Consider the following 24,531-nt stretch of genomic DNA (forward strand, 5'->3'; position numbering starts at 1 on the left):
TGCACTCAATTCCCGAAACTGAGCTAGAAGAAACAGGCAACCTAATGGGAGGTCTGACCAGAGAAAAAGTAGACCCAAAAGTGAACCAGGACGCAGGTGATGGAAAGAATGGAAGGAATGGAAGGTAGAGCTGAGAACCTGCCACGCCACACTGCTCATGGCTCTAGCTTAAAGGCACAGGGCATCACTCAGACCAGCTCTCTTCAGACCCGCCTGCGCACTAGGGAGTGTGAGTCCTTGCCCTCCAGAGTTGGGTTTAAGAGCTTCCTTCCCTTCCTTTACTTCCCATTGTGGAGGCACCATTTACCTTCTCAGTGAAGGGGCAGCAACTGAGGCCCTAGGAAATATTTTTAGGTCAGCTGGGTGTGCTCGTGCACACCTGTAATCTCAGTACCTGGGTCTAAGACCAGGGAGAAGGCTGGCCTTAGAAGCCAGCCTTGGCTGCGTAGCTAAACAAAGCAACCAACTCACAGAATAGGGGCTCCGGGAAGCTACCCCTGTGTGCTTCCAACATGTCCGATGGAAAGAAATGCGCTCACACACCCCTTCTCTGTTAACAACAATGACGGCCCGACAACACGGTTTAAGAAGATGACCTAGCTTATTGGGAAAACAGAAGAGTGGACACTGAAATGGTATGAAATCATCCCAGTGAGAAGTGCAGACAGACAGACAGCCCGGCTTCCCAGGGGCAGCTCAGTTAAAGGGGTGGCAAGTATGACAGACTTTCAGAACACGTCAGTCAGGTGAGCTCTCGGGCGCCAGAGCAGATTCTAAGCAACTAAACCTCCATTTATGACATAACTTGTACGTGCTGGGGGAGGGTTAAGAAGGCTGACTGGATAGTGTTTTCTCGGAGGGTTTACTGGGAGAGCGTCTGCCTGGCACACACGAGGCTCCGGGCTTGCCCTCAGCATAAACACACCACCAAACAAAAAACCCATCTGACCAACTAACCCACACAACACTCTCGCTAAAGCTGACGGACCCGCAGATGAGGGTTCCTGCTAGGATGCTTTTGTGTACACTTGAGAATGTCTGTAAATGAAAAATTAACCAAAAATAACAAAGCAGTGGTTGACACAATAATAACTTTGGGAAGCTAAACTGTACATGGGGATACCCTATGCCACACTAGTAGCAGGGAATAGCACACGCCACCCATAGTAACAGAAAGAAAAACCAACCAACTATGCAACAAATATATTAAAGATATACAAACACACCCATAGGAAAGGTGTCAACAAGGCACATGACAGCCTTCCCCAGCACGCTCTTCCCCAGGGGAACAAGTGAGTGAGTAGCAGGCAGCTAACCTTTGTGGGGGGGGCAGGGTGGAGGGAGGGGAGAAGGTCTTGTTATGGAACCTAGGCTGGCCTTGAACTCTGTCTGTGGTGCAGGCTGGCTCATGCTGAAGTCCTTTCTTGTTTGTGTAGATCACATTATGGCAGGCTCATGACACAACTTCCCTTCCTTTCCTTCCCTCCCTCCCTTTACTCATTCGTTTATTGAGACAGGATTTTTCCTGTGTAGCCCTGGCTGTCCTGGACTTGCTCTGTAGCCCAGGCTGGCCTCAAACTCACAGAGATCCTGGTGCTTCTGCCTCCGGAGTGCTGGGATCACAGGAGGGCACCAGCAGTTTAAAGACAAGCATGTAGCACAGTGTTATTAAAGGAAACAGTGGAGGCTGGAGAGACGGAAGGGCAGGCATCTGGTGAACAGTGAGGGCTGAAGTCTTAATCCCAGCACTCATGGAAAACCTGTATCCTCAGTGTTACAGGAACGGAAACAGGGGCCACACTCACCACACATACATACACTATACTACACACACACACACACACACACACACACACACACACACAGAGTAAACGGTTCACGTCACTCACTTGGCAATGGCCTCGTCCCGGTCCCTGATGGCCTTCTGAAGCTGCTCCTTTGGCTCCTTGTCCTCAGAGGTCACTCTGAGTCGGTCCCTTTCCTCCTTCAGTGCGGTCATCTCCACGCTCAGCAGTGTCACCTAGCAACAGATCAAAGAGGGATGTCTGCGATAACACTGCTGTTGCTGCTGCTGCTGCCGCCGTCGGCCCGGGTGCTTTCTCCAAGGAAAAGGCACCCAGAGTCCAGCAAGATGGATCAGCAGGTAGAGGTGCCTGCCATGCAAGCCCAGCAACCTGAACCCAAATAAAGATGGAGGAAAAAAGTGACTCCAAAAAGTTGTCTGCTGACTTCTTCCTCAATCTTGAGGGGCTGGAGAAATGGACAGCAGTTAAGAAGATCACTGTGTGCTCTTTCAGAGGACCCAAGTTTTTTTTGTTTTGTGTTTTGCTTTTTCCAGTACCCTCAGTACAGGTGGCTCTAACTCTGTCTTGAAGGTTCCCAACATCCCCTTCTGATACACATAAAATTAAGGATTAAATAAAACTCTGAAAAAAAATTTAAAAAGGTGTCCACAGGTTCAGGGGCATGTATGGGGAGTAGGCTGGTCCTGCAGTTAGGTAACAAGATACACACACACACACCCCATATAGGGAAGCTGAACCTGATATGTAGCCATGGTTCCAGATCCCCCGTGTCCTCAGCATATCACACCCCTTCTCTGGCTGAGAGACTCCAGGCAGACAGTGAAAGAGATTCCCCCATCTGCATCAGGGCTCTGGAACAGAGTTTTGGAGGCAGGGTCTCAACTTCTGGCCCAGTGTGATCTCCCCATTCAGCTCCACAGATCAGAGCCATATGGAATCTCGACAGTATGCTCTGTCAGTCTGGTTCTATTACCTTCTTTGTGGGCGGGCCATGCCTCAGTAAATGGCACCTGCTCAGACTAACCTGGGAGTTATTGTTTGGCAACGAAGGGCTGCTCTAGTGGCTGTGTAGCAATACGTTCCATCCAACCCCACAGTAGTGCAAGCAGACCACAGTCTTGGAAGCATGTTCTCCCCACCTGTACATCCCAGGGTGTGGCTGCAAGTGGAACTTACTCCTAAAACACCCGTGTACTGATCAGCTGATATTCTGAGGTAGTCATCGATCCAAACCTTCACTATGTGGGGACATCACTGACTATATGTCCTGCTGGGGGGACAGAGTATGACCTCAAGCTAGAAAAGCCACACGAGGAAGGCATCTACTTCCTTTTGCACTATGGTGTGAACTAGAGTTGCCACCCCCACCCCCCCACCCCCCGCCCCCACAAGGCTGCAGACCTGTGAGATCCCATGACCCTGCCCTGCCTGTTATCCATCCAGCTGTTCCAGCTGTTGATAGCTATTGGATTTAATGCAGTGCATTCATTTTACTGAAGTTACACAAAGCAAATGTGTTGTGCACAACCAGTTCTAGAGATTTCAAAATGTGTTAAGCAATAAAGACTGATAGGATCAGACATGAACAGGGATGCCCAGCCACACCCTCTTGGTAAGTATTACACACCCACTGACATTTTTCCAAGGGAGGATCCATCCACACAGGCCTGCTCCCTCCTATTAAGGGAACAGCTGCCACCTTGACTCCATGACTAGACTGAAGATCAAGGTCCCAGACAGAGCCAGCAGCTACTTAGCATGAATGCAGAAGCCATCCAATGATGAGGCAGGAAGACAGGAATGTTTTATGTGTACGTGGGTCTGCTCATATGTCTGTGTGTCCACTAAGGCCAGAAGGGTGCTAGATCCTGGAACTGGAGCTACAGACAGTTCCAAGCTGCCATGTGGGCGCTGGGAATCCAACCTTGTCCTCGGGGAGAGCAGCCAGCACTCTTAATCATTGAGCCTCTCTCCTAACCTCAAACGTTGTGTTGAGTGCCCAGTAAGGAATGTGAGGGCCTGGGCCTGACGCTCTGCAGACTGAGAATGCTCCAACTTTCTCAGGAAGCTTTGGGAGTGTGCAGTTGAGAATTTCTGCAAACTCTCATTTGCATATTCATCTAGCTCCGAGGCAGAGGTGACTGAGGAGAGGTACCAGCTCATTGCCTGCCCCACGACCCAGAAAGCCTGTGGCAAAGACAAACTTCTTCAGATCAAAGGAGTGTGGGTGTGGCTTCAGGATAACTGAGGAAGGAGCAGACAGGTTTTGAAACCACACACTGGGCATGACACTAGACAGGACCAACCAACCTATTATGTGTCAAATAAAGCTCCAGAAAAGCTTTCCACTGTGGTCTAGAAAACCTGAAGAAGCTAGAGCCCAACAGCCAACTGCTTTGGAAGGGCTGTGGAAATCAGGGAAAAAAAAATCTCCCACAATGAGTTTACGCGAGGCTTAAATGTGATGAAGGTCTCCCTGAAAGCTCTAACCACGGTTCTGAGCTGTGCTCTTCCTCTCTTCACTAAGGCTGGATCTCCAAGTGGATCTGGTTTATCTATACATGTACTCAAGTTACACCCCACAGAGGCCCTCATCATTAAACAGCACTTGAGAGCCCACCCTTAAAGCCATGTCACTTGGTCTTTCCTTTCACCACCATCTGAGTCTCTGTGCTCGAGCTTTGTCCAGTGGCCTGTGCTAGGACTGCCAGGAGAAAACGCCGAGTCAGCACTTGCGCTGGTCATTATGGGGGCTGTGGTCTGCCAGACTGGAAGATAACATGGGAATGTCATCACCACGGTAAGGTAGAGCAGAGGGTGCAGGAAGGAGAGCAAGAGAGGACCAAGGAGGGAGTGAAATCTGCTCTGCAACTGAAGGATGAGCAGGTGGGGTGGAATCTTCCAGACAGAGGCGGAGCTGGAGGGGTCACACCTGTGAGTGCTCAGCTCCTCTGTGACCATGCAGAGGAGGAGAGGCGTTAAGATGGAGGAGGCTGGAGCCGGGCGTGGTGGCGCACGCCTTTAATCCCAGCACTCGGGAGGCAGAGGCAGGCGGATTTCTGAGTTCGAGGCCAGCCTGGTCTACAAAGTGAGTGCCAGGACAGCCAGAGCTACACAAAGAAACCCTTTTTTTGGGGGGGAAAAGATGGAGGAGGCTGGCAGTGTGCGGGAGCACACAGTGGCCAGGACCTGATGACTTCTGTCTGGACTTGGATGCTGCCCACGACTCATACGAGGTACCCTGCTCTCAAGCCACACTACAGGAAAACTGCCACCGTGTGGAGGTGGCTGGCTGTAGGAATATGCGCCATGTATGTGTGAGGGGCCCATGGAGATTAGGACAGAGTGTCAGGAACTGGAGTTATGGTTGTGACCCACCATGTGGGTGTTGGAAGCTGAACCTGGGTCCTCTGCAAGAACAAGTGCTCTCAACTGCTGAGCCATCTCTTCAGCTCCTGGGTGCTTGTCTTTTATATTCTGCAATTAATCCTGAAGACCCAGACCATCTACTAGTATTTGCTCTGTACTCATCAATGCCAAGGGGGATGGTAAGAACAGAGGACACAGGGGTGGTGGGTGCCAGGCAGGTCTTCATGTTGGTTATTAGATTTTGCCTCATACAAATAATTAGCACTTAAATAATTTGCAGTCTTCTACTTAACAGTCTGGTTAGTGTTTGAGGGTGCATGCTCACACTGACTTCCGGCCCAGTTTCCAGGGGTGTAAAGAATTCCCCCAAGTGGGAAGTAATGGGCTAGCTGTTCCTGGAATCTCAGTTCTCTAGGCTGCAGGTGCTCCACAGCCATCCAGACATGTGTTCACTAGCAGGCTCAGTGGTGGTCGGATGGGAACCAACCACTGTTCAAGGTGCCGCACGAGGCATAGCAAGCCCTTAGTGTCTGCTGCTGTTTTCAGTCATCCTGGACTATGAAATCCCATCTGAGCACCAACCCCACCTTGGGTACTAGTGTGACTCCCATGACTATCATGTCAGTGGGTGTGGGTGTGGCCGAGGGGTTTCTTTTTTGAGTATTCTGGAAAAGACATCCAAGCCTAGAGCACTCTCTGAAAGGGAGCTCACAGGAGCTGAACTAAGCCAGACATCAAACCAACTTTTGTTTTGGTTTCCTTTTCTTCTCTTTCTTTCTTTTTTGAGACAGGGTTTCTCTGTGTAACAGCCCTGGCTGTCCTGAAACTCACTGTGTAGACCAGGCTGGCCCTAAACTCACATATATCTGCCTGCCTCTGCCTCCCGAGTGCTGGATCAAAGGTGTGCACCACCATGCCTGGCTATCAACTTACGTAGTAGAGAACCTATATTTAAACTGTGTTTCTCAATGAAACAAGGTCCTCACTTTGATAAGCAAAGCAGCCAAAGTAAAATTTTTAGAAAATTGTCAAAACTTTAATAAGCAAGCACTTGTTTTAGTTAAGTGGGAGCACTGAACTATGTTTGGGAGGCTGAGGCAAGAGAATCTACTGGGCCCAAGAGTTCAAGGCTAGTAAATGTTAACACTCCATTTCCAAACCAATCTACAAACAATACAAGTGTTAATCTTAAAGAACACTGAGACAGGTGTCAGGTAGCCTAGGCTAGTGTGAACTGGCACTGTACCTAAGGATGACTTTGAATTCCTAATCCCCCTGCCTTCACCTCCCAAGGGCTTTGATTACATGCATGTGCCACAGACTTCAAAGGACCTCTACACAAGCTTTTCCTTTTGGGAGTGCTGGAGATTAAAGCCAGGGCCTTGCAGTTGCTTGTCAACACTCCCACCACTGAGCTAGACCTGTTAAGAGAGTGTCTGGATCAAACTGTCTCTTGTATTTTATTCCCTCAGTTTAGATCTGTCCTTAAGACTGAATCACTCTTTAAGGACCATGGACTTTAGGCAGGAGCATGCCTTGGGCTACCTAGCTCACTCCCCAGTATGTGACCAGGAGCAAGCCACAGCTGTAATCTCCATCCTTGCTCTGTGGCTGGAGGTCGGCCTCCCCATATTCGTCTAAGAGGACAGTGAAGAGACAAGGGTTCATAATGAAGGCATCGTACATATAAGAACACGTTACCAAGGTGAAAGCTGTGTGTTAATCCCACACAGAAGGGTGGGAGCAGTGGCCCAGGACAGGTGGGGTGTGAGTGGGACTATCTGTAGGTGTCCCCAAGTTTTCACTCCCGCACAAGAGTCTGGTCCAGAGGAAGCTTGTCTCAGGACAGACCTCACAAGCTTCTGGGTGGCACTTCTAAGTTCTTTAACATCTTTCAGATCAGAATATCCATGTCCTTCAGTGTCCATAGGAGAGATGGCGTCATGATCAAACAAGAAAGGAGCAGTAAGGGCAACAGAAGTTTCCAGAGCTGAAAAATAGGCTCCCAGAGGAGAGGACACTGACACCTTCACTTCACAACTTCCACAACACAACCTGGGAGCTGTGGCTTTCAGTGGTCAGCACCCAGTTCCTCAACTTTGGGTCCCAGTCCCCTCGGCTCACACAGGTGGGCGCATTAGGTAAAGGCCCCGTGCACACTCTCTGCACTGTGAAACGGGGGTGCTCACCTGACTGTGGAGTTGCTGCAGCTCTTCTAGGCTCTGCCTCAGTTTACCCCTCTCTCCCTCCATGAGCTCCCTCAGGGCTCTTGAGTCCTCACTGGTCTGCCTTATTTGTTCTTCTAAGGAGTCATCGTCCATCCTCCGGGTGCTCTGACAGAGAGAGGTAAGCAGGTGTGGGGAGGGAGGAGCAAGCGACAGTTAGTGGGAGAGTAATGGAGGAGGCACAATGCAGAGGACAGAAAGATGAAGAGGAAGGACAGACGACAGGGAGGATGACACAGGCCGGGCAAGTGCGACTTGGGTTTAATTTTACCCTATAAGAGCTGCGCGCGCTACAAACGGCAAAAGCACTGGCATCTTCCTTACCCCACAATGGCCTGGCCTCCTACCATCTACTCTGCAGATCAACCCAGGCTGCTCCGACAGAAACGTCTGCCCTCATCTCACTGCCTCTACTATAACAAAGACCTAAGTGTTCTGTCAAATGGGCGAGAAGTCAAGGAGAAACCCATCAGACTCTGTGCACATGCCAGGCCACGGGGAGTCGGGGGGGGGGCACGGAGGGGGGGGGCAGAAGAAAAGCCCTCTTCTTCACACGTGAGGTCTTGTTCACCTCCTCAACCTTCTGTACTGAGATTTTGCTAGAAAGAAGCCTTAGGGCTTTTGTTGTTGTTTGTTTTGAGACAGGGTCTTACTATGCAGCCCTGGTTGTCTTAGAACTCACTATGTAAACCAGGCTAGTCTCAAAGTCACAGTAACCTGCCTGCCTCTTCTCCATAGTGCAGGACTAAAGCTCTGAGCGGCCATACCTGGCAAGCCTTAGTGCTCACAGTCTGCCCGCTCACTCTTACCCCATCAGGACCAGCCGCACAGGGACAGCCTGGGAGTTTATGTAGACAACTAAGTTTCTAAGCAAACCCTCCAACTCAAGGCCCCCAGTGCCTGTGCATAACTGTATGGTGAACTACCCGCTAGCTATGCCACAGCGCTCCTGGTTCTCAACCAGGGATTGCAATCTCTATCTCCAAAAATACTTACATCACGACTCACAACACTAGCAAAATTACTGTCATGAACGAACAATGAAAATAACTTTACAGTTGGGGGTCACTACAACATAAGCAGGTGTATTAAAGGTTTGCAGCCTTGTGGGGGTTGAAAACCCCTCTCATTGTACTTGCAGGAAGGGGACCATGGAGACTGACTTCCTGGTTCCTGGTGCCCAATACTCCAAATGAATGGCTCAGAATCCTGGCAACAAGTGACAAGGGAGGCCCTGTCTGCACCTCGTTCCCCACGCACGCCGACCACGCCCCTCGGAGGGCCCTTACCGTGGGCTCCACACCGTCCACGATGCTCTGTATCAGCCTCTTGAGATCGTTGAGGGCAGTGCGCAGGCTGCCGGCAGGCACGTCCTTGGCCGACGAGGTCTCCGAGGACTCGTCCATGGAGGAGTCTGTGGATACGGCTGAGTCGGCACTGTCATTCCCTCGGAGGTGTGAGCAGAGATATCGAACCTGGCAGTAGGCTTCCCAGAGCTGCAGCCTCAGCTGTGTCACAAAGTGTTACCATCACTACAGACTCTAGAGAGGCCCCGGTCAGTTAGTACCTAAGCCCAAAACCCAGGTACTTGAAATCTGCTTTTTAGAAGCAAGAGTTTCGTTTTTTAAAATATCTTAAGAAATAATACTTAGTTTAAAGTTAGTACATCTTCTTAGACTTTCTTTTTTTTTTTTTTTTTTTTTCTTTCCTTCAGAGATAGGGTTTTTCTGTGTAGCCCAGGCTGGCCTTGAACTCATATAGAGATCTGCCCATCTCTGCCCCCTGAGCGCTGGAAATAAAGGCATGTGCCACCCCCACCATGCTCAGTTCTTTTTGAGATTACTATGTACATACGTAGCCCTGGCTGGCCCGGAACTAGCCTGCCGTAACTGCTCTGCCTCAGTCTTCCTTGTACCAGTGACCAGCTATTCCCAATTCTGATTTCCCTGTTCTCTCACCCTCTAACCCATTCATCTGCCACCTAAAGTATTTCTGTCACCTACGAGTAGCTGTACGGGCTGGAGTCAGAGCCTGGGTGGGAAGGAGAGGCGATGGGGGCATAAAGAGGCAAATGGCACAGGAGCGATGGCTCTGGATCACCTCAGAGGCCCAGGGGGAGAGACTGAGAAGGACACTGCGCTCTGGCTGTTCTGCTCAAGGTTTTAGCGGCTGACCAGTAAGTGAGTCTCACTCCAGCCTGTGGCCATCGGAACTCATGCCAGGGGGGCAGTACGGTGCTGAAGAGGGTGAAGAGCACCTAGGGCCCACTTCTGCCAGCCGGTGGGGATATGAGCACCTGCTCTCTCTCCTGCTCCAGCTCCTCGGCCTCCATGCTCTGCTCGATCTCTGACAGCAGGGACGTGCTGGTCGCAGCCGAGCTCTGCAAACTCCTCTCCTCCGTGAGTTCCTCCACCTTGCCCTGCAGCTGCCGGTAGGACAGCCGCACCTCCTGGAGCTCCAGCTGGCTTTGGTGCAGCTGTGGGGAAGAAAGCACAGGCTGGGCTGCTGAGCCACACCACGGCAAGCACTGGCCACAACTGGACCCTGCAGCTAGACTGGCCAACAACTCGCAGAAAAACAGAGGCAGGAGGGACACGGAGCAGGCTGTATGGGGGATCCAGTCAGCAAGACCCAGCTCTGAGAAACTCAACAGCACAAACAACTCCAGTACTTGAGAATTCTCTGGGAAAAAGTTAATGGAAGAACCTAGGATTCAAAAGACTCAAGGGACTATGTGATGGCACACAGCTTAGTTAAAGAAAGACGCTGTCTCAACAGCAGCGACAACAAAACCAAACAAAAATCTCAAGATATGAACCAAGTATAAGAGGTTTTGTATCTTGGGCTGGAGAGATGGCTCAGTGGTTAAGAGCACTGACTGCTCTTCGGAAGGTCCTGAGTTCAAATCCCAGCAACCACATGGTGGCTCACAACCATCCGTCATGAGATCTGATGCCCTCTTCTGGTGTGTCTGAAGACAGCTACAGTGTACTTAGATATAATAATAAACAAATCTTTTTAAAAATAAAAAGAATTTGGGCTGGAGAGATGGCTCAGCGGTTAAGAGCACTGACTGCTCTTCCAGAGGTCCCGAGTTCAATTCCCAGCAACCACATGGTGGCTCACAACCATCTGTAATTGGATCCAATGCTTTCTTCTGGTGTGTCTGAAACAGTGACAGTGTACTCATATACAATAAATAAATCTTAAAAAAAAAAAAAGAATCGAGTTTAAAAAAAAAAAAGAATTAAAAAAAAAAAAGAGGTTTTGTATCTTGATTTAAAAAAATTTATGCCCGGCATAGTGGCACAGGCCTTTAATCCCAGCACTTGGGAGGCAGGTGGATCTCTGTGAGTTCAAGGCCAGCCTGGTCTACATAGCGAGTTCCAAGACAGCCTCTGAAGTGGCAGCAGCCTTGGTTGACTTTCCCTGGGAACCACTGTGTTTTGCAGCAGGCTTCTGCTGGCTCTGGGGACTGCTGATAGGCGAGGCTAGCCAGAGATGAGTGTCCCACAGGGGTGGGGCACAGGTGCTCTCGATGCAGAGCCGGGCAGCGGCAGTCATGGCCAGGCATTATCAAAGCAGAAAACTAAACCCAGCAGCAATGGGGGACCACAGTGACTCCATCACTGGAAACAGCAAACTCTGATGACAATGGGAGCAATTACAATTCTCACTCCCAATGAGAGCTGAGGGTTTATACTTAGCCAAGTCCCTAGCAGTTTCCTTTTTAAAAAAAAAAGAAAAGAAAAAAAAAGAAATTTTATTATTATGGTTCAAGTCCGTGTGCTATGTATGATGTGTGTGTAGGAATACAGATATGATCTTGCCATGACAAACATACAGGACCTGTGCTTTTAACTGAGTCATCTTGCCAGCCCTCCTTAGCAGTTTATTGAATGAAGTTCAAACATGAACTCTTCAATGATCCAGCAACTCCATTCTGAAGTGCATGTTCCCAACGAGATGAGACAGTAAGAGATGCTGTCTCAAGCAATAAAGTGGAGGGGTCTGGATGACTCAGTGATTAAGAACACTGGCTGCTCTTCCAGCTGACCCAGGATTGATTCCCAGCACCCACATGGAGGCTCACAACTGTTTGTAACTCTTAATCCAATGGATCTGATGCCCTCTTTTGGCCCCTGAGGGCACTGCCACAGCACCCCATGGAGAGGATCACAACAATCAATCACTTAGGGGCAGTGCCCCAAGCTCCTCCACAGAGTATCTGCTGTCATACCCTAAAATGTTTATAAGACCCTACCCATGCAGAAGGAGTAAAGGTGTGAGGATCACTCCACCAGGGATCATCTGAGAGCTGCTGTCATATAAAAGCTGTAACACTTCCTGGAGAAGAAAATTCTCTCCTGAAACATTCTCCCCGGGCCCACCACGGTCACTTCCTGCCCAGTGACCCTGACCTTGGTTCCTAGGCTCTGCACCTCACTTGTGGCTCTCCCTGCTCACACCAGCCTGGCTACTTCATAGTCTCACTGTAACTGTAGTCTCATTGCAATTATAAAGTAGCGGCAGCTGCGAAAGAGAGCAGTGGCTGCCTCCTTCCAACTCTCCTCTCCCAGTGCAAGTCCTTGGCCACTGCAGCTGGGCCAGAGTCCCACAGATCTCCTTAGTGTCTGGTATACAAACCAGCAAACACATAGAGTTTTCTCCCTAGAGGTTAGTGTGGATGAAGAATTTCCTGGGATTTAAATTTATTCTTTTAGAAAATGGTCTTTCTGGAGCCATTTCTGTTTCATTAAAAAGAGCAAACAGCTGGCTGTAGTGGTGTACAACACGGACATTTCCCAGACTTGGGTGGCCATTAGTTCAACAGCCAGGGGTTGGCTGGAAACACAGCTCGGTGCTGGAGGGGCACCTTGACAGTCCAAGGCCTCGGGATCAAGCCCAGCACTGAGAAGTGGACTGTGCTGCTCTCTTCAGACTTTCCACTAAGCCGCCGTGCCTCCTGCAGATGCAGGGGCTCTGGGTGGGTGGTGGCAACTCCTCATGAAAGGAGCCAGTGCTTCAGAGCCGTGGAGCCAATTCCCTAGCTGCCTGGAGCCTCATCTTCAGCCCACCACTGCCAGAGTCTGGCTGGCTAGTGGCCTGAATGAGCCCTAACTAGAAAGGGCTGGAGCCCAACTGCTGCCAGGAAGACAAGAAGACCTGGCAAGCCGCTTGCCTATCCCTGGGTCAGCAACACCTGCTACTACAGTGGGACCTCCTCCAGCCCCAGTTTTGGGAAAACTTGGAAGAAAAGAAAAAGAAAACAAAGCAAGCCAGGGTTACGGGGAATAAAGAGACATTCCTAGGAAGCATTTGGCACAGATACAAGCAGTACATTAAGTACCAAATGCTTTACAATTATTCTCCAGGAAACATACATCTCAGCAGGAGACTGTCTCACAGTCAAGTACGAGTTCTCACACACTGGACGCAATTAGTTCAATTACTCATGCACACTCAAAGATATGTAATTAACTGTAACAGCAAGAGAACAAAAGGCCAGGAGGTGCCTCATTCTCTGGTCAGTGACTGATTCACCACCTGGACAAATGTGCAGAAAAATCAAATCAAATCAAGGAAGAGTCTGGCAACTGTAGAAATGCTGTAATGTAAAAATAGTATCTCGATGGGCATGGCTGCATACACCACTAACCCCTCACTCACTCAGGAGGCAGAGGCAGGCGGGTCTCTGAAGTTCCAGGCCACCCTGGTCTACAGATCTAATTCTAGGACAGCCAGGGCTAGACAAAGGAACTCTGCTTCAAACAGAGAAGGAGAAGAAAACAGTATCTTTGTATAAGAAAGCCGGCAGTGTATTTCTATGTACGAAAAGGGATGACATGAAACGCCTTTTTATTAGTACACTGTGGAAAGTCTAAGTTCAGAGCGCTGAAGGGTAGCGTGAGGAGGGCATTCTCTTGACATGGGAGTGCTGAGATGGTGTGAGGGAAGTACACATGATCAGAGTCAGGGCAAAGTCTAGTCCCCAGGACATGTGCTCTATGAGTCCCCCACGGTGAGTGGGGCTGCTCTCTGCTGATGAAGCCACCCATTTGCCAGGGTCAGCTCCTACACACTTCTGTAAGGGGCTGAGTGCCCCTTAGACTGACAACTGATTTCTTTACTGAGGATCAAAAAGCCAAGTATCTTCCTGGGTTTAGCAGAGACAGAACCGGATGCGTGAACCTGTGATTCCTGCGAGAGGCAGAGACAGGAGGCCTGCTGTGAGTCCAAGGCCAGCTCTGGCCGCCCATCAAGTTCTAAACTACGCAGCACTAACCTTAGACCCCATCTCAAACCAAACGCTTGTTATGAAGCGAGCAGTGAGCTTTAATGCCTATTATAAGGCCTCAGAACAAAAACAACGACCACGGCTGAACTCCACCAGTGCCTTAAAAATCTGTTTAGGGGTGGGAGGACTGGCTCAGGGAGCACGGGCCCCCAAGCCTGATGACCTGCGTTTCATCCTGAGATCCACGTTTTGGGAGGTGGGAAGGGTCTCAGTACCTCTCCTCTGACCTGACATGTGCACCTACACACAACCTTCCCCGCCGCACCCCCCCCCCCCAATAGAAAAAAAAGCTTCTGGTAGACAGCAGGACCAGTCACCAGTGAAGCAGATCAAAGGGGCCCTCCTGCTGATGGAGGCCTTTGCCTCCCACCCGCCCTTATCTGAGGATTTAAAATCAAGGGATTAAACACATTCCAAGGCCACTGACTCAACACTTTACAAAGCTGGGGTACGACCGTGCAAGTCCACCTGGGTCAGCTGGATTTTTTTCCTGTCATTTAAGGCCATCTTGGTGACGGCTTTCTGGAGGACACTAGTAACTAGTGACAAGGAGCTTTTACATAAACAGACAGAAGTAGGAAAAGTGAGAATAAATATGATTCTCCAAAAAGGGTGGAACGCCTGCCTTGCTGGCGGCCCTGCGTGAGTGTGTGGCCTCAGGTTCCTGATGCTACAGGACACAGCCCACCTACACCGGGCAGTACCTGAGGGTACCAAAGATTCTCGTTCTTCCACCTCATTTCCCGGTTCCCAGTTAGGTAGGAGAAATAATTCTGATTTGCAAATTCATGCTAGGCTCAAAGTTTCTTTTTGGCAAGGGCAGTTTCTGGGTTTGTAGTTCTTTCCCCTCTCTGTTCTGTCTCAGAGTGCTTCCTAGGGATCTGAAGGCTGCTCCACAGAGGGCTTGCAAGGGCAAATGAGCACCAGGCAAGTCAGCTATGGTGGAGGGGGAGGTCTCTAGTCTCCATTCCATCAAGGACTTGGCATATGCCTTGGGATAAATGATTTGTTTTTGTAGGCTTTGGAGAAGACTATGAAAGCTCTCCATCCACTAGAAAGTGACCTGCGGCACTCTCTGCTGTCCATCATAGCAACCTGAGGCACTTCTCTCCACTTCAGAGCCTGCTGGAAGGCTTTAGGACTGGCGTCACTTTCTCCTCTCCTGTCCCCTCTGTTCTGTGGAGATAGAAACGAGAGTCTCTGCTCTCTGGCCAAGCCCCCAACAACAGAACTACATCCCAGACCCATTTTCTAGTCAGCATTTGTTGAAGCCCTACTATCTGGAAAATGATGAGTTGAAGGAACAAAAGCATCACCAAGGAGAACTTAAACCCTGCTAGACGACCCTTGTAGAGGTTCTGCCTGGGTGCAGCCGAGCTCACACAGACAGCGCGGTGCTGTGAGTTACTGGACTCCAGACTCAGAAGCTGTTCTCGTTTACTGTCTGAGACAGTTTCAGTACAGCCTAGCCTGGTCGGGAACTTTACATAGCCCCGGCTAACGCTGAACTCCCATTCCTCCTTACTCAGCCTCACAAGTGCTGGGATTGTCGGCATGTACCACCATGCTCGGCTTTAGTTAAAATGTCATCCCACATCAGAACCTCTGAACCCCGTGAGGCCTCTGCGGCCTGGTCTTTGGGTAGGGACTCACCTGGCATTCCAGTATTACCTGCCCAACAGATGACCCACATATGATACCAACACTGCCCACTGGACTCTCCCCACCCACTCTACAGAACCAGCCCAGCAAAGCACCCGGGGAACAGATACTGCCCCATATTTCTGGGGAGACTGGGTGATTGTTTTTTTGTTTTGGAGGTTATTTCTTCCAAGTCTGAGCTTGGGTTTTCAGCCAAAGCCTGGTGGCAGTTCCCAAGCAAGAGCAAACACGACTAAGAAGTCGTTTCTCTTAGGGAAGTTAAAAAAACATCAGTTAGGCTCACCAAGGCGTTGGCCTGTGCCCTTTCTGACAATAGGCAGAAGTTGAGCATGCCTGCTGGGTTCTTGGTTTCTTCCTTGTGCCAGGCAACTAAACCCCTGTGCCGGCAACGGCAGGGGAGGGCACTGGAGCCGAGAGTGGGGGCCATGGGCTTCCTTTGAGATCTTCTCATAGATTTCACAAATACTAGCTAGCTAGGTCAGGAGACTCTGCGTTCTCCCGCATTAACTGCCCAGAGAGAACTGTATGACACTGCTCCAGGACCAGTGGCTCTGAGCACACAGAAGGAACGGGTGATCTGAGAACACTTACTTACCCAGGTATAGGCGTGCTAGAGTTCCCTGGGGAAGTCTAAGACCCATGTGGAGATCTCAGGGTCACCTACTTGGCCACCAGAAGTGGCGCTGGCCTTTCCTTTTTGGCTAAGCACCCGCTCCCCTCCCCACGCCCCACCCTCACCCCCGTCTGGCCCTAGCTCTATGCAGTAGCCTCTCTGCCCAGTACCTGTAGGTCTTTGTCATGGCCCTGCCTTTCTAGGATCAGCACCCGGTCCTGCAGCTCCTCCACAGTCCCTTGAAGCAGGTCATTCTCCTCCAAGGTGGCGCTGAGCCGATGCTCCAGCTCCCGTTTTCGATCTGACAGCATCTTGATCTGAAAAGACGGAGAACCACAGGATGGTGTAGAGTTCAATTGGCTGAGCATAGGAGGAGGGACTAGCCCCAGATATGAAGATATGTGTCTCTGGATATTGTGCCCAGAGACTTGGGTTTGTCTTGGAGAACAGAGCTGTACAATCCTGGGCTGAAGGGACAGGCCCTCCCCTTTAGAAAGCTGACTGGGAAGGGGTAGGAGTTAGCCCAGGGGAAGCCAGAATGTGGGCTGCCAGGCAGAGGAAGGGTGGATAGTCAGTGCTCTGTAAATTCCAGAGATAAGTCAGAGAAGGCCCCACCTTGCCTGACCTCAGCGCTGCCAGGCAGCACAGCACCTGATCTGCCTACACCTCAAGTCACAAGCACCAGGAAGTTCCCTACGAGGTGCTGTGTTCTTACAAACAGGCTCTCTGCCTTCTCTTCCCACTGCCTGGAGTTACCATCCCAGCTCAGACCCTGGACCCTGGCTAATGAGATGCCAGAAGGGTACAGAAGATAGAGTATCTACATCAGCCCATGCCCTGGAAAGAATGAGACAATGGCCTCATGGTTAACTTAAACAAGAAATCTGTGAAAAGTAGCAACGATCTCCCTTATGGGAAGTGCTGGATTTTTTGCACATTGAAGTCAGTGTCAAGACACACGCATCTCTTGTAAGGTATGTCCGCTCTCTTCAGTGTCAGAGAGAGAACTGAGGAAAGAGATGCCTAGTCTTTTCTGGCTTCCAGGCTTGCTGTGAGGAAGCTCAGTCAGCGCTCCTCAGGTCCAGAAACGCCTAATCCAGGGCTCCACCATGCCCAGGGGCTCCAGAAAGCTTTCCCAAGTAGCCCTGGCTTTGGGGGAAGGGAAGGCCTCTAGAGTCCCGAAGGTCCTCACCCAGCCTGCTTCTCCGATTCTAGTTCCCTGCCACAATGATCTCTGATACACCTGCATGCTCATAAATTCTCCCCAGCCATGGTCAGGATGCTTTCTTTCTCTGTGCTCTAACCTGTGAATGTCTTAAGGCTCTTCCTAGTGTAAATTATGGGGACCCAACTCAGCACTTTTCCAGTGGAAATTTAAAAAGTGTTTGGCCTGATCTCTGTCTTCTGGGCTCGGCCTTTCCTCCCCCCCTCAGCCTCTTGGCTGCTCCCACTCTGCATCAGAGCTGTGCTCAGGGCACAGCTCCTCCCTGGCCACCAAGCAATCAGATAGGATGCTGTCCTGGGGAAGTGAGGTATATGGCCTTTGTCCAGGGAGATCAGGTATCTATCCAAACAAAGAAATATTGTCTCTCAAGTGTGCACCTGGGTAAGAGACCAAAAGGAGCAAGCCCCTGCGGTGAATAGGCTCACTATTCCTCTCACTGACCCATGCACAGGGGATTTTCACTCTAGTTCATTTTCACGTAAGTGCCCTCTGACCTTTTAATTCTCCGTCCCGTGGATCATCATGGTTTCCCAGTTTCCAGTAAAGTAACAGGGGAATAGGATTCTGAGATATAATTGGCCCTTAAGATACACTTATGGTTCCAGGTTTTATGAAGTAAGTTACTTATTTAAAAGGAATTATTTCTCAGCTTGGCCTTTTAAACAGTAGTGTCACTAGACAAAGCCAGGGTTTGGCACTAGGGTGCCAACTTCCTCACCCGACCCCTATATACCCTAAGACTTGTGACCAGATCTGGCAGTAAACACTCCTGGGAAACTGGTTCCTGAGGGGCTAGAGAGAGTGAACAGATGGAGCAAAGAGGAAGGCAGGCAGCTTGGAGGCGGGAGCGCCTGGCGGGGCAGTAGAATGGCAAGTCATGCACACGAATGGTCACAGACAGGCATGCCGAACCCACGGGAGCAATCTCTACTTACTTCAAGGACCTGCTGCTCAATATCGATGGGAATTCCAAGGGAAGGGAGGAAAGAGGGGAACAGGAGGCAGAAAAGAGAAGATATTGACAGACTTTAGGAAAAACATCCTCAGGTCACTTATGACGCAGGGAAGGTTTCTCTGGGCTAAGCACGATGGCTGATCCCTTCATCACAGGACAGGGGCTTCTGCCATCTGGCTCTGCACTCTCTCTCAGAGTCTCACCAGGCAAAGGGATGACGGTCCCTGCAGCGGATCAGGTGGGCTCTGCCCTCAGGAAGAGCCCCCTTTCAGCTAGTGTGACTCTTGCTCTGTGTGCAGACCCCATGCTGCTCACAGGACCACTCCACAAGCACGGACATTCCTCTTGCCCTGGTCTAGCCGGTGGCACAACCCTTGCTGCCATGCTCTGGCCTCAAACAGGTTACACTATCACCACGTTTCAGGTATCATACAAAGTATTCCCATTGTTAACTCTTCAACAGCATCTTCTGTTACCCTCTTCTATAAAGCAGAGGTTTCTGTTCTACTCTGTGGGGCTTCTGGTGAGTTAGTACTCAGAGTTCTTTGTGTGATGCCTGGAACATGGTGGTGTACTGAGCTAGACCTAAGAGGAATGAAGAAGGGGGCAACGTCCTTCCTCAGTTGTGTGTGGTAGACCAGCAAGGCGCTCCCTGTAGGAACTGTTCAGTAAAAAGTAGGTCATTCCTGATTTCTACTCCCTCAGCTGTAACTCTCAACAGCGTTATTCTTCCAGACAACAGGCTACCCACAGGAGCAAGAAGCAAGTGTGCCCACTTAAGTTCTCACAGGAACGTCTCTTTAGATGTTTCAGAACTTTTTCTAGAGAGCAGGGGGTTTATTGACAAGCTCAGAGGACTCTTTATCCAAATACCCAGAGGACAGTTTCAGGTGCGGCCACGCAGGCGCTCCCTCACCTCGGCCTGCAGACTCTCCAGCCGGATGATATGCTGGTTGGTGGAGGAATTTTTCTCCCGGAAGTCTTCTTTGAGAGCATGGACCTGCATGGAGAGCTGTCTCTCAACTTCAGATGCCTGCAAGAGACAAGATGTTTCAGAATGGATCAAAGGGAGTGTGCAAGGAAAGTCCGCTGTGATTCTCAAGTCTCTCTTTGCACGTGTGTCCCACAGAACTTTAGGGTGAGTGTTGGTTTCCACTTTCACCATAAATGACAGCCTAGGTCTGAGGCTACTTCACTGACCAGAGGAAACAGGTCCAGAAACAAGTCGGTCCTCGGATGCTAGCTAGCATCAGCATCATTCTGTATACAGAAGCTCATAGAGTATCTACTAAAGTAAGAAAGTATCAATGTTTTACAACACTAAAGTGGCCTTACTACCTTCTGTCTTGGGTTTTTGTTTATTTTGAGACAGGCCTCACTGTGTAGTCTGGGCTGGGCTGAACTTCCAGCAACCCTCCTGCATCAGTCCTAAGCGCTAGGATTACAGATCCCTCAGCCCCTTCAGGAATCCTCTATCACGCCCCTCCCCTCCATTTCCCCAGCCATCACTACAGACATCGTTTTACCTTGTCTGTTGTTGTATGGCTTCTCTTCAACATGAATGCTGTTTAGAGCTCCCCACCATGTATAGTATGGATCGGAACATGAATTCTGAGGGACACTTGTGACACTCCCAGCTGTCTGGGTTGGGGTCCTCAAAGGTGATCTGAAGCAAGGTCAGCAAGAACGTCTCACGAGGGCCTGATGTCACCAGGGGAAGCCCACCATGCTGCCCTGTCAGAGGAAAGCCACAGAGCCCAGCAAGGGCACTCTGGGATCGCTCTGAGGGCGCTGGAGCTGAGAAAGCTTGAGGGAAAGATCCCCATGCTCTGGAATAGTTAGGAATTGTTTTCAGAGAAGGGGGGGGGTGACATTGTTGAGGTATCTGCTGAGCTGTTCCGTGAGGCACTCCATAAAGGGTCTGTCTTCAACAGCTCTTTCTACCTTCAAGAAGAATGTCATCAGTTGTCTATCTTTGCTCCTGCTTTGGTTCCATAAACTTAACATATATTACCTCACTGGACTAGAGAACCACATATAAGTCTTAATGTATTTCTGCTAAATGAAAACTTTTTGTTTGTTTTGTTTTGTTTTTTTTTGTTTTTCGAGACAGGGTTTTAGCCCTGGCTGTCCTGGAACTCACTCTGTAGACCACGCTGGCCTCCAACTCAGAAATCCGTCTGCCTCTGCTGGGACTAAAGGTGTGCGCCACCACACCTGGCAACCAGACTCTCTATTTTTACCTTTTAAATAATAAATCATAAAACACAAAGCAGGGTAAACCCAAAGCAAGCACCCTCTCTGTTAGAACTCAAGCTTACCTTCAGTACTGCTAGCCATTTTAGATTTCTCAAGCACTATCAAACAGGTGCCTTCTCACGTAGAAGTCACAGCAGTAACCTTTACCAAGGCAGCGACTGTGGGGACACTTCCTGTGCTACCTCTGAGGAGGAACACAGGCAGGGAAGGAGGGAGAGGAGCTGCCACAGACCAGTGACAGCCGAGGGAGTAAGTCCTGGGCTGCCCTCAGAGCTGGGCTGCAATCCTGCCTCCCACAGTTTGAAGAAGCTTTACCCACCTCCCCATCTCCCACTGCTCACATGGGCAAGCCATTTTTAAATGCCAAGAGGTTTTATTTAGCACACTTGAAATTTCTTACAATGGCATGGAGGGCCCATCATTAAAACTCTCACACACTACAGTTTGACTGCTTGTTGTGAATTCATTAAATTTGGGAGGTTGAAATATTCAGATTAAAAAAAATACTGTTTAAAGAATACACAACACTGGGCTCTTCATGTCACTTCCGTGTGTTTATCATGTGCTTTGTATACATCCACACCCAGACCCTTCCCTTGGTCCCTTTCCCAAGTATTCCTTCTCTTTTCTGCCGTGTACACACACATCTAAACTCAGGATTTGCGTGTGAGAGAGCGTGCCCTCCTCTTTCCTCTTCTTCCCCTCAAACACACTTAGATCTGTAAAGCCCTGGGTAACTCAGGGAAGGGTGATTCTGTCGAAGCCAAAGAGAAGCCATCTACAGATCCAGTCTAGCCGGCCCGAGGAACGCTCCTGGGGTAACCGACTTCAATGGGGCTGCCCTAGAGAAAGGGTTCAGTCTCTCTTCACCATGGGGGGGTCCAGGGATGGACGTAGGTTGTCAGGCTTAGTAGGAAGCATCTTAGCCTGTTGAACAATCTATGTCCCTAGATTTTTGATCAAGTTCAGACCTCTAGATATGACTAAAAGAATGAATATTAGCTATTTCTACACACACACACACACACACACACACACACACACACACCCCTCTTAAGTGTATATACACACCTACACTCCTCTCTAAGGCTCTAAATGTTTTCTGATCAAAGTATCAGGAAGCGTCATGAAGGCCTTAGCTGCACAGTGAGTTGTGACATCTCTGAGCTAGGTACTAGCAGGTTCTCTAAAGAGAGCCACTTTGGCTCCAAGACGACAGAAGGTGACATGGAAAAAGTAAAGAGCAAACAGCTTTTCATTCTTTCCAATATGATGTCCATAAATTAAATGAGTCATTTAATCTCTGTGTTTCTTCTCTAAATTATAAACATATTCAACTGGGCGTGGGAATGCCCATCTGTGGTCCCAGCACTCAAGAGGCCAAGACAGGAGAATTATCTTCAGACCGAAGCCAGACTGGGTTATGTCCTATCTCAAAAACAAACAAGACCCAAATTATAAAGATATTCTTTTACCTGTTATCACAGAGCAGTCCTGAAGGGACATCTGTTTCTCTATCTCTAATTCAGGACACTGGGCAGTAGTAAGAGACCCTTCCAAAGATCAGCTGTCTTTGTATTTATTTTAGGTAGGTTTTTGTTGTTTTACATTTTCAGACAGAGCCCACTATGTACTCTGAGCTGGTATGAAAGCTAACCATGCAGACCAGACTAGCCTCAAACTCAGGGAAACACACCGTCCTCTGCCTTCTGAGACCAAAGGCACTTATCACCCCCAACCTGCCACCTACCTTTTTAAACAAAACAAAAACCCAAGTACTCGGAACATCATGTATGTTATAGAAGGCTGCCATACACCGGGGAGCTCTGAATGAGAAAGGACTCCATAGGTTCAAATATTTTAATGTTTGGTCCCCAGTGGGTTGAATTGTGTAGGCTTAGATCTTTCAAAACCTACTTTTAATAAGGGTTCTTAAATGCTTTAACCTTCCTTGTAGCCTACCAGTAAATGATCTCCAAAATGAAAGTTATAAAATGCCAATTAAAAAAAAACTAAAGAAGATACATATGTACACACACAGACACACACCATGTTCTTGAATGTATTGGAAGAATATTGTTAAGATGTTGATATTGCTCAAAGTGTTCTACAGATTCAATGTAATTCCTATCAAAATGCCACGGCATTTTTCATAGAAAAAAAGCACCCCTAAAACATAAAAAAGATTTATGAAACCAGCAAAGCCAGAGACAGTATACATTTAACTTCAAGATATACCAAGAATGGGGGCTGGAAAGATGGTTCAGTGGTTAAGAGCACTGACTGCTCTTCAGAAGGTCCTGTGTTCAAATCCCAGAAAGAACAAAAGTCACATGGGCCAAAGAGAAAAGAATACAGAACCCAAGTTTTGACAAAGACAAAAACAATATACACTGGAGAATAATGTATGTAGAACATAGAAACTAGATCTTTATCTCCCACACACATAAAAACCAATTTAAACAGATCAAAGGTTTAAATGTAAAATCCCAAAATTAAAATAATTCAAGTTCTTAGTCTGCAAAGATTTTTAATCTCCCAAGCACAGGCAATAAAAGCAAAACAAAACAAAAGAAAACAAAAAAATGGGACAGGCAGTGGTGGTATAAGCCTTTAATGCCAGCACTCTGGAGGCAGGGGCAGGTAGTTCAAGGCCAGCTTGGTCTACAGAGTAAGATCCAGGACAGCCAGGGCTACACAGAGAAACCCTGTCTCGAAAAAACAAACAAACAAACAAACAAGAAACCCTGTCTTGAGGGAGGAAAAAAGAAAGAAAAAGAAAAAAATAAAAAGCCAACCCAATAGGGGGGTGGATCATATCAACCAAAGCAAGCTTTCATAGAAAAAAGGAAACAAGAGTAGAAAGACAGTCTACAAAATGGGAATAAATATCTGCCAACTATTAAACTGAGATTAATGCCCAGAATATATAAGAATTCAAACAATGCAGCATATATAATCAGATTTTAAAAATGGCAACTGACACAATTCTCAACAGAAGGGATAGAAATGTCAATAAACATACAAACTGGTCAGCATCACTAATTATACTTAGCATGAAAATCAAACCCTGAGATAATCACACGCCTTGGTTGGAACGGTTATCAGAAAGACAAAAAAGGATATTCCATATGCGCCTCTGACATCTCCATAGCCACAGGTCTAGCTCCAGCCCACAGCTTTACCTGACTTCGGGTCGCACAGCCCCGCACTGCCCTAATCCACGGCAATCTAGTATCAGACACAACCAAAGGGCAGGGTCCACACATCCAGCTCACACCACAGAACTAACGCCATGTGAAAGGACAGGATAGCATGCCCCTCGTCCTACTCACTGGCCCTTCAGCATGTTTTCTAATGAAATGCTTCCAACTACCTTGATGAACGCCAAATGCAGAAATGAAAACAATCATAACCTTTGTCAAAGAATTCAGAGAATTGAAAAACTCAACAAGCCAACAGCACTAGAAAACCCAGTTGGAAGCCATACAAGTAGAAAGGACCAAGGAGAAGCCAGAATGTCAGAACGTGAGGGTAGGAGAGAGACTGAGATCCCACAAGCAGAGGACAGGAAATCCAAAGGAACACAGTGGTGACAGGGGACACTGGGAGGGACCAAATCTTCCAATTACAGGCACAGATGAGAGAGAGAGAGAGAGAGAGAGAGAGAGAGAGAGAGAGAGAGGGAGAGAGAGAGAGAGAAAGAGAGAAGAATCCCAGGTGAATGGCACAGACCAGGCCATCAACAAGATCCTAGAAGAAAACTTCCTCAAACTAAGGAAAGACACACTCATACAAGAACACAAAAGGCCAAACAGACAAGGCCAGAAAAGAAACTCCACACAGCATATCGCAGTCAGAACACTAAGCATACAGGGCAAAGAAAAGGTATTGAAAGCTACAAGCCATACAAGGGGAACCCACCAGAGGAATGCTGGTTTCTAAATGAAACTTTAAAAGCCAAAAAGGCCTGGAGCTCCAGCTTTTAAGAGACCACTAACTGAGTACCCAGACCTATCTACCATAGTCAAAGGGGGAAAAAAAAATTCCAGTATCCAAATTCATATCCAGCAGACTAACACTAAATCAAATATTGGAAGAAATAACTATTTCTGGAGAA

General features: G+C 48.8%; 1 protein-coding gene across 8 annotated transcripts in view; it reads right to left on the reverse strand.

Annotated features, from left to right (window-relative positions):
* Positions 1 to 24,531, reverse strand: part of Bicdl1 (BICD family like cargo adaptor 1) — an 83,671-nt gene that overhangs the window by 5,838 nt on the left and 53,302 nt on the right. For 3 of the 8 annotated variants that reach the window (NR_151598.1, XM_006530490.4, XM_030254874.1), the window contains exons 3-9: positions 19,069 to 19,185; positions 18,133 to 18,144; positions 16,143 to 16,289; positions 9,696 to 9,875; positions 8,689 to 8,907; positions 7,364 to 7,507; positions 1,890 to 2,020 (exon numbers count right to left, since the gene is read on the reverse strand). Coding sequence is in view for 5 of the 8 variants with exons in the window: in XM_006530490.4 (XP_006530553.1) it covers positions 1,890 to 2,020; positions 7,364 to 7,507; positions 8,689 to 8,907; positions 9,696 to 9,875; positions 16,143 to 16,289; positions 18,133 to 18,144; positions 19,069 to 19,185 (950 nt within the window). In the remaining 3 variants the exon portion in view is untranslated. The remainder of the gene's footprint in view (positions 1 to 1,889; positions 2,021 to 7,363; positions 7,508 to 8,688; positions 8,908 to 9,695; positions 9,876 to 16,142; positions 16,290 to 18,132; positions 18,145 to 19,068; positions 19,186 to 24,531) is intronic. The other 5 variants (XR_003955719.1, XM_006530487.3, NR_151599.1 and 2 more) reach the window with 3 other exon arrangements.

The sequence above is a fragment of the Mus musculus genome, chromosome 5 (assembly GCF_000001635.26).
Source record: "Mus musculus strain C57BL/6J chromosome 5, GRCm38.p6 C57BL/6J".
In the NCBI taxonomy this organism is placed as follows: Eukaryota; Metazoa; Chordata; class Mammalia; order Rodentia; family Muridae; genus Mus; species Mus musculus.